Source organism: Aricia agestis, chromosome 5 (genome assembly GCF_905147365.1).
Source record: "Aricia agestis chromosome 5, ilAriAges1.1, whole genome shotgun sequence".
Lineage (NCBI taxonomy): Eukaryota > Metazoa > Arthropoda > Insecta > Lepidoptera > Lycaenidae > Aricia > Aricia agestis.
In genome coordinates this window covers 577401-588380 of record NC_056410.1, presented here as the reverse complement: position 1 = coordinate 588380, position 10980 = coordinate 577401, and the positions used below count along the sequence as shown (strand labels likewise).

At 36.9% G+C, this 10980-nt stretch overlaps 1 protein-coding gene across 2 annotated transcripts in view; it reads right to left on the bottom strand.

The window, feature by feature from the left end:
* Positions 1-10370: 10370 nt before the first annotated feature.
* LOC121727425 (anoctamin-4) overlaps positions 10371-10980 on the bottom strand; it is a 43233-nt gene continuing 42623 nt past the window's right edge. For both annotated transcript variants that reach the window (XM_042115268.1, XM_042115269.1), the window contains one exon: positions 10371-10752. In XM_042115268.1, coding sequence (XP_041971202.1) covers positions 10640-10752 — 113 coding nt within the window. In that variant the 3' untranslated portion in view covers positions 10371-10639. The remainder of the gene's footprint in view (positions 10753-10980) is intronic.

The window sequence follows — 10980 nt, the reverse complement described above, 5'->3', positions numbered from 1 at the left end:
CCCCGTAAGCTTCACTCTTGCGGCCCTCAGTATATTTTTCAGGTTTAGTGGCAAAACGCCTTCTGGAGAAAAAAAATTGTGACGTCAACTGCAAGTTTGCTTAGTCATTTCGTTTTGAACTTCGACCGCGGTCGTGTCCATGTCTCCCATAAAAATAATATACTGCAATTATTGATTTTGTTTTCAGTAGTACGTCGTTCAGTAGTATGTCTAAGGGAGGATTTCACCAATCGCACAACTTCGTTTTATAAAACTTAGTTCTCATTAAACGCGTTCCTACGGGGATCAATAAAAAAGCAAGAACGATATATAAACTACCCAAACGCATCATTTTTTTCGTCTATTTTAACCGTGCAACATTGGACGTTCTGAAGATAAAACTCGGATTTGTTGTGAACTTTATGTTAGTGAAATTCAATTTGGTGCTATAAACGCGTTTATACGTGTAGAACCAATTTAGTGTACACTAAGCGCGTTCTATTTCTTAGGTGAATCGCACCTAAATAAAATGACTTCAAATAACCTCTGCTCTTGTTTCTTAGGGTAATCCTTCGTTCTAATACATTAAGGGGAATTTCACCAATCACACTTAAACGTTTTATTAAACTAAGTTCTCATTGAACAATGAACGCGTTTATATTATGGCGACGTGAATCTCGTTTTGTTTCAAATAGATTTTACATTATTCATTTAATCGCGATTAATGATTAGATTCATTATAGGTCACATTATACGTTTGATTGATGATTTTTATACATTTTTATCGTCTTTGAGCCTTGTCACGTTTAGTAACAAATAGCAAGAAACGATAAATAAGCTAACCAAACGCATATCTGTGAAAACTGTCAACTTAACAATTTTTTCGCCTATGTTTTTCGATCTGTCATACACTACACCGACAGGACATGTGTTTTATGAAGTTTCAACTCGAATATTGGGCGTTCAGAAGATAAAAATCGGATTTGCTCTGAATGAGACGAAACGCATCTACTTGGAATCGTATAAAAAAACGGAATATAGTACAAAAAGTAATTCGAGTCTAAGAATAATAATATTTATGGTAAGAAATGTCGCAAAAAGTAAAAAATTCAATGTTTACTTTACTTTAAAGAATTGTAATTTATGTTAAAAATCAATAAATTTCAGTAAATAATCGTAATATTTAATGTTTTACCAAGTTTCGGTTTCGGCCGAAACTGAGAGTAAGGCCGAAAGTTCGGTTTCGGTTTCGGCTGAAAAATCAGTTTCGGTCGGACACTACTTAATAACGGAGTCCGATGCGTCGGACGGACGGACATGAGGGTTGCCAGATGCTAAGCTTGCTTTTGATTTGGAAGGTGCAGAGGAATAAAACACGTCCACAATGGTCAAGTTGAATTAATTGAGGCGCCTACCACACGTGCATGCTTGACTACAGATTTGCTTGCGCATGCCGGCTTGAACACTGAACATTGTGCGTGTAGTTGGTAAAACTGTAGTACGCGCAAGCCCCAAAGTTTGTCTTGTTGTTTTTTAAACTTGCTTGAAATTCAGGGATGCCTTCGTGTAGACTTATCTGCGCGTGTGGTTGGAAGTTCAGTGTTCAATCCGCTCTTTGTCAGTCAAAATATGGTGTTAAAATGCGCGCACGCTTCTCTAAAATGGCAGATCTACGTACATATTATTATAAACGTCAGATTGCAACTGAATTCATTGAATTATAAAAATCTCCGCTCGCTCTGTGGAAGATCAAATCGAAAGATTATTATGAGAGGAATAAAAAAATACGCATATGAAAAAAAACTATTATTTATGCATTATCAATTTTGTCACTAGCAAACACTGGAAAAATTAAAGCAGAAGAAAATATAGTTCTTCATTGAGAAACATTGTTTATACGCCGACGATCTCGGCAAGAATGTAGCTTGCGCATGCATGTGGTAGATAAGTCAGTCTTATATCTTTTCATGCGAGAAGCATGCGCTAGCAAAACTGTGTTCAAGCATGCACATGTGGTACGTGCCTTAATATCATGACACAATCTATCAAAACGTAAACAAATCAAAAAATCATAAACTAAAGAGTTGTACAAAATAATATAAAAAAGGTTTTAAAAAAGAAGTCTAGTCACTTCAAAACACGCGTCTGACAACTTGACGCGCATGTTTCGCGTTGCCGACGCGAACACGTCGCGGTCGCGTAGGTGTGCACGGCGCCATAAGATTACATGGGCAGCGTCCGCCGCGCGGTAGACGCTACCGCTTCGCAGTCGTTTTGGTCGCGTAGGTTTGTCCTAAGCTTTACGTCGAGAGGCGTCTAGCGACGTCACAGAAATTACATTGGAGTCTGTCAATTGAATGTCAACTTTTTTGTGTAGTAAATAAAGTTCAAATTTCAATGGGTTTTTAAGAAATGCAGCTCGAGGTATCTGCGCGTCACGTTGCGGTCTGAATTGACCCTAAAAGCGAAAACAGTCCACAATGATACCGATTTTAATGTCACTTATTTACAGTGCACTAAGGAAATAAATTAATGTTCTTGATTTCAACAGCTTGTAAGTTGTAAACTGTATATAAAGACGTTAATTTCGAGTTAAAGATCAACCTATCTAGCTAGTACCTAGCTAGATAATACATTATAAGATTTATGAAGTAAAGGTTACTTGTTGGGAATGGCCGGCAATTACATACATAAAGTTATAGTCATACTAACTGCTAAGCACCATCGTACGTGAGATGACCGTGAAAAAGGTTCGTCACTATTTGCCTTACAAATCAATCATTATTGCAATTAGGGGGCCAACACAGACTATGGGTAGCTCTAAACAAGCTAGTAGTAACTAGTAGCCTGGTAGAAACAGCAAGCGAAATTAGATGTGGTTTCCTGTTGGTTATTATGACTTTCAATGATTATTGTCCCTTTTCTGACAAGCTGTAAGAATCGCATAGACAAATAATACTGTAGAATATACAAACTTAAAGTAACTTCTAGCACGGCAGACCTGTTCTACTACTGGTTTGCCTGTTTAAACTAGGTATAAGTACGACATATGCACATGCTAATATAATAATAATTTCAACTATGAATTTTGAGTACTTTTATTTAAAATTAGTATCGTTGATAAGGACAATCAAGAACATGACGATCATGTATTCATTTTAGTATTATGAAAATGACAGACGTATATCGCATGGCTCTAGTCTAGAGACAACGTAGACTCTGACGTAGACGTTGAAACGCTGAGTCAACAAAAAATTGAAAATTGATCAATTGAGTAATTATTTGCACGGATCAATACACTGTACACATTATTTTAAGTTTTTTTTAAATAATATATTTGGCATTTAAAATTCTTATTTACTTAATTAATTAATATTATTGTTTGTACGCTGTAAGTTCTCCAAATTAAATAAAATTAAATATTTTACTTTTTAACTATAATATACTTAGTTATATTATAGACAGTTATAACACGACGCCCTTTCTCCAGCAATTTTTTCCTTTCCTTCAAAGGTTGTCTGCAAGAAATTGCTATTAAGTAATATATGTATATATGCCGCAGCCGACTGGTTTAAATAGCCGTTCAATCAAACAGCTAGCCCTTTAACTGAACAACGCCACTCAATCACACGTCTAGCTTTTATATTGAATATTTTAGTCGCTCAAAACGTTCAACACTACAGCTGATTCAAAAGCCGCCGTCTAATTGAAGTAGTTCAGCGCGCACCGCTGCGGCGCTAGGTGCGTTTTATTTACAATATGGCGTCAACTAGCAGGTGTTTGTGGTTGTTTTTCTGGAAGAAAGTAGTTAATAAAAGTTACAAGTGTTATTAAAGAGACAAAAATTGTGGAGACACATACGAGTGAATCAAAATTTCAGCAAATATTCGAGGAGAAATTACGGGATTATGAAATGGATGGACGCAGCCCACCCGAAAGGGGGGTTCGGGGGGCACAGCCCCCCGTCAAAACAAAAACAAACACAATCCTGAAAGTCCAAAAGTTGGTTAGGTTAGGTTAGAACTTAGACCACAATACAGAGGGAGCCGAGTGAGCGCAGCGAGCGTGCTGCGGCAGCAGCCGGCGACCGTCGTCAAATAAAAGGGGGGCTCGGGGGGCGCAGTCCCCCGCCAAAACAAAAACAAACACAATCCAGAAAGTCCAAAAGTAGGTTAGGTTAGAACTGTGACTGTGCCGTGGCAGCAGCCGGCGACCGTCACAAAACACGCCTCAGAATTTTTTATTTTTACTTATTGCATTAAACTTTTGGTCACCCCTTAAACTTAATCCGAGAATAATCTTTTCTATTCTCCCAAATTACATATTAAGCTAATGGTCGCCCTAGTTAATTTGTCATTAAACCAGTTGGCTAAGCGTCGTCTAGCTGTAGTGTTGAACGTTGTAGTCAACAAGTCGGCTAAACGATGTAGCTAATGATTGAACGGCTATTTAAACCAGTCGGGTGCGACATATACAAAATAAGGCCGCCTTTGTGTACCTACTACCTACTCTCGTCATATTTTATGTGTTTTTATTTTTTTAAATAATAAAAAATAATGTTATGTGTGTTATTAATGTTAAACTGTGATTGTGCACATAGAAGTAGGTATAATATTTGTATTAATTATTATAAAATATGAATTCATTCATTATTTTATAATAATTAATACAAATTTATTTATTAATACATATTTTATACGTGGGAGAGCCATGCTTCGGCACGAATGGGCCGGCTCGACCGGAGAAATACCACGTTCTCACAGAAAACCGGCGTGAAACAGCGCTTGCGCTGTGTTTCGCCGAGTGAGTGAGTTTACCGGAGGCCCAATCCCCTACCCTATTCCCTTTCCTACCCTCCCCTATTCCCTTCCCTTCCCATCCCTACCCTCCCCTATTACCCTATTCCCTCTTCAAAGGCCGGCAACGCACCTGCAGCTCTTCTGATGCTGCGAGTGTCCATGGGCGACGGAAGTTGCTTTCCATCAGGTGACCCGTTTGCTCGTTTGCCCCCTTATTTCATAAAAAAACAGTATAATAATACTTAATTATTTTCACTTTGTTTCGTGCCTACTGTCAGGCATTCTATACGTGCAGCCTATGGGTCAAACATACGCTAACGGCTTATAGTGCCCTGCGGGTCCAATATAATAATGTGTTTCGGGCACTGATGGGGCTGCCGCGATTCTGTAGCGCGTCAGGGATGTTCGCGGACGCCGGAGTGGACAGCTTTGCTGCAATAATGCGAAAAAGATCCGCATCCCTGATGAGAAGAGTACGCGGCAGCTCCAACAGTTACCTGCAACTCATTGCGAGTCGAATGGACACTGAGTGTCCATTCATGAAGAAATGGACACAAATGCATGCACGTAATTTGAACCACTGGACCACGGAGGCGTTAATATATAATATATTGGACGCCTCCGTGGTCTAGTGGTATAGAGCGCGGCTCTTGACTCGGAGGTCGTGGGTTCGATTCCCGCGTTGGAAACATGTTATTTCCAAGTTTAGTTAGGACAATGCAGGCTGATCACCTGATTGTCTGACAAGTAAGATGATCCATGTGTCGGATGGGCATGTAAAAAGTCGGTCCTGCGCCTGATCTCTCGCTGGTCGTGTCGGTCTTCCGTTCCACTGGGTTATGAGAGTAAAGGAATAGAGAGTGCTCTTGTGAACTGCGCACATACTTGGGCACTATAAAATTACTCCTGCGTAGCTGGCCTGGTTTTAATGAAACCGGCCACCGTCACCGAAACCGGCGTGGGAGCTAATATGGACTATAATTATGCGCTGTCTGAAATAAACAATTTGAATTTGAATTTGAATTATTGTTTACATAATATTATGTTTTCTGCAAATGTGTTAGTTACTCTAAAGTATATAGGTAGGTGATTAAAATTAAATGGCTCCAGTTTTTCTACGACGATCGACGATATAATACTTATTTAATTTATGTTCGAGAGTGCTGACTGCTGAGTGCTGACTGCGTAATGAGTAGCTATAAGGAGTTTTCCTCACAATATTATGTTATCGTGAAGAAGCTAATTACTATTATTTAAGTATCTATACTTTACACTAATATTATTATAACTGAAGAGTTTGTTTGCTCGAACGCGCTAATCTCAGGAACTTTTGACTCGATTTGAAAGAATCTTTCAGTGATTCATAGCCCGTTTATCGATGAAGGCTATAAGACTTAGATATATTATTATCATGCTAAGACCAAATAGGAGCCTAGCACCAATGAAGAATATTTCAAAATCGGAGAATTTTTTTCCTATTAAAAGCTTACACTACGTGCGCTGGATCAAAGGATCTAGTAGCAAAGTAAGGTTTGCTACTTGTACTGTATCAAAGTAAGGTTTGCTACTTGTAGGTTGCACAAGTATCAAAAAGACTTTCATCCAGAAAGTATTCTTCTTATTTTGTTCCTTGTTAGTTGTTCGGTCCGGTCCGTCTCCTGCCAGCAAAACATTATTCTCACGAAATATCAATATCGTTGATTTCACTGATAAAATATAGGTATACCGACTTAAAATTTTAATTATTAAATTACTTAACAAAACTCGCATTTTGCAAAAATTAAATGCGTCACTACCTAAAAAATCTCAGAACTTCAATTCAAAGGTGTGTTCTGAGATTACGATTTTATTCTTTTTGTCGCCAACCAATGAGTTTCTAAAATACTAACATAGAATATCATTGTCGCCAACACGACAAGCTATTCTGAAGCTAAGGTTAATTAGAGCAATTAATACAATAATACCTAATTATATATTAATAATTAATTGTTTGGCAAAAAGTGTTTGAGTTTTTACCGCGTGATGGATGGTATGCGGTCAATAGTCATTGTTGTCTGTTGCATGATCACGATCGCGATGTATAATTTTGCTGTTATCAGTAAAAAAGGTTTTTGCATCAATTTATTTAGCACGTTGTAAGTTATAACAATGTTTCTTCACTTATTCCTTGCGATCTAGCTGCGAAGAAAATACATGAATCTGCAATATTTTCTTTTAATACTCAGCCTGTTTATTAATCCTTAGTATTAAACATTAATATAGTGCAATACAGCAAAGGATAGAAGGAAAGAGGGGAGGACTGTTAATAATTTAATAACAACATTTAGAGTTGCACCGTCTTGGAAATATTAGGTTTACAAAGACTTCTTATGATAATTTTGTACGTGGGAGAGCCATGCTTCGGCACGAATGGGCCGGCTCGACCGAAGAAATACCACGTTCCCACAGAAAACCGGCGTGCAACAGCGCTTGCACTGTGTTTCGCCGAGTGAGTGAGTTTACCGGAGGCCCAATCCCCTATCCTATTCCTTTCCCTCCTCTCCCCTTTTCCCTTTCCTTCCCTACCCTTCCCTATTCCCTTCCCTTCCCTACCCTCCCCTATTATCCTATTCCCTCTTAAAGGCCGGCAACGTACTTGCAGCTCTTCTGATGCTGTAAGTGTCCATGGGCGACGGAAGTTGCTTTCCATAAGGTGACCCGTTTGTTCGTTTGCCCCCTTATTTAATAATAAAAAAAAAATTAATTATTATAGGTCTACCAGGATCTGATGGCAATTTTTGACAGCAGATTTTCAAAACATATTATTGATCATTGGATATTTTGTTATATTTGCATGTTTAACACACATAATCAGCCGCTATAAAAAAAAAGATCAAAATTTTTATTCCAATTACCCCGGTATTGATAGAGTCAATTTATTTTCTCACTTTTTGCCATCGATTCTGGTAGACCTATAGTACCGAGTATATCTTAATTAGATGGTTATGGTCTTATTATTGGTATCATAGTTATGTAGAGAGTGTTAATCCCACTGACATCAAAGAAATTGCAAAGAAATGACACTTCCTATTTGGAGCATCCTTTCGCCGCCTGCTATGCTCCAAACAGCTGCAGCACCTAGATGACTTCTACACTCGGTTCACAGCTATTCTACCTCTCACATGTCTATGTACCGACGTCATAACTCATAGGTATCGGTCTCATGGAAACACAGAGGTAAAATAATAGTGGATGGATACCAACAGTGTGAAGAGAGATTACATGTTTACATCACAGTTATCGAACGCCTTATCGACTTCCGCTTCCAGTGCATAATTTGTGCATTCATTTTTAATTCTTTTCAAGTTTGGCCATGAACTCGATTTTTTTATAAGTATTTTTGTTTCGTTTGGTTCAGCTCAAAATTGATTTTGAGCTGTACCTAAGAGCTGTAAGAAGAAAGGTTGGTCACTCGTGTAACAACTAACAACTTTCACAGCTTCAGTCAGACTGAATCTAACTCATATTATGAGGACAGTTATAGGCACTAGGCACAGCATAGACAGAACTAAGTAAGTCATTATGGCTATTGTGGTAGGTAGACACTTTTTTAATTATTTTACTAGATTTTATAAGCATTGATGAATTATAATAATTTATTCCGTTGTCAATTTGTTCGAAAAACTCGACCTGTTACGGTTTTTAATTCAGAGTATGTAGGTATGTATGTCTGGAACTGGTGGACATAATATATACATTCACTAATTAGGCAACCGTCGCCTTCAACCCCGGGAGACAATAATTGTCGGGAGTGAATGACCGCGCGGCGCATGTATTAACCTATATCACCGTACTAGTTCATACCGACTATCGATGTGAATTCTTATCCTCTCGTCTACGCTCATGTCTTTATCTATATGTCTTGCAAAAGATATAATATTTTTTACAAAATATAATCGCTTAGATTAGGATAAGGGAGGATACGCTGTATACTATATAGTGTATCTATTAATTATTATATCAGACCGAGAGGAAGCAAACTATAAATAGAAATAAATTGTTTATAATTTAAATATCCTGACAAAGGTTATAATGAAAAATAAAGGGAATGTTGATTTATCAGAAGACAAAGTAGGAACAAACTAAAATAACTCTAAGCGAATCAAAATAAAACAATCGCGTAAACATATAAACATTTATTTGTCAATAAGTAAGTACATCAATAGAAACACGTATTGCATCGAGTCCAACCTTAACAAGGAACTTAAAAGACTAGGCTCTCCAATGTGAGAGAGAGTAGAGAAGAAAAGAGAGAGGGAGCGAGAAAGTACTGCTATAATCCCAGTCTTACTCGAGCTTTTAATGATACAAGTTGTTATTACTGAGCAATTCTAACATATTGGGTAAATAGGCGCCATTAACAAGAAATGGGATGATTTAAAACATTGTTGTTATTAAAGCCATTGCTAATTTTTACACCATTGCATTTTATTATCTTAGATACTTTCTTTTCTCCTCTTATGACATAAACCACAAATTTATACTATACTAGCTGACCCATTAGAATTGAATAAATAGAAAATGTCTGCATGATTAGTTTTATCTAACGCTTAAGAGTAGTCAGTAGAGTGCTTGTCTTATATTTAGTAATCACAATAAATCAAATAAATGATAATATCCATTACATCAAAGTAGTAAGCAAAACGCGTCTAACATTATCACTGAAGTGAAGTTAGCAAGTACATATTATATAATAATTACCACCAAGCACTGCTAACTTCAGTTTGCAGAATGATATTCAATGGCTTCAGCTTGTAAGTCTAATATCACATTGAGTTTCACGTATACGTATATTATATAACACTGCTTAAACTAATACTAGCTATTTGACCGAGCTTTGCTCGGTATTCGATAAAACACGAATAAAATGACATTTTCTAGAAATGATTCCTAGCTAGATCGATTAATCGCCCCCGAAACCCCCTATATTCATGAAAATCGTTAGAGCCGATTCCGAGATTCCAATTAAGATATAAGATAAGATTATGTATGTACACATTGGTCAATATTGAAGTAATATAAACATTAAAACTCATACACATTACAAAGTACGTAATACGTATACAAATACATAATATTATAAATAATATTTTAAATTAACTTAACTTAATGTCAAAAAGCTCGGTGCTGCTATAGGAATTAACATTTCAACGATTCAACTGCGATTATAATAATTGATAAGATTTAAAAAACGATACAGTTAAGTTATATTATGATATTATAGAAACTTCAAACTAGCAAGTTACTTAATTCTTTAAAGACTAGAGTTGTATTTTCAGAAAGGCAGGTAACGCGTATACTAATGTAATATTCCTATTATATATTAATATATTATTGGTAATATTTTACTTTAGATTTCATTGCTCCTCCCAAATAATAAAATATATTTACATATTGGTCCAATGACTCCCTGTAATTTAATTATTGTATTTCTGGTGAAGTATACAAAATGTTTTCAATTGTTTCGAGTACAATTTTGATAATTTTATTGTTATTGATATAACTTTTGTTTAAAATAGGTCTCAAGCTATCCCTGTGGTACACCAAAAAGTGTTGAGCAGATTTGGCGTATTCTTACACACTAGTTTTTTTTTTAATTAACAAGATAAAATTAATTTTCTGACACGTAATATTTATTTATTTTCATAATAAATTCGAGATTTTTATACATTTATTTATTTTGGAATATATTTGTCTGCTTTTGATTTCGATTAATGTAATATAAATATAATCTTGTGAGTATCTATAACCTTTATTTACTTCTTTAAAGATAACTGAGATTCGATACTAATCTTTGGCCAAGAACGTTCTGCTAGCTGCCGCTAGGTAGGGACGGGATGTCGCGGGCTGCGCGGGCGCTGCGCCACCGCCACGTGCGCGTCCAGCCCGTCCGACGCGCGCGATGCACGACGAGTGTACGGACCGCTAGGACGTTCTGGCAAAGGCATGAAACATGTATAATAGCGGTCCGTATACGAGATCTTGAGGTACAACAATATAATAACCGAAAAACAACGGTCCCAGTATTGTGCCTTGAGGGACACCAACAACATCAAGTCTAAAATAAAATGCCTACTATTCTTCCCTGTTGCGGAGCGGACTATGACCATACTATTCATCAATATAGTGGGCTTGGATAATTAAGGATTGGAAAATCACGTAC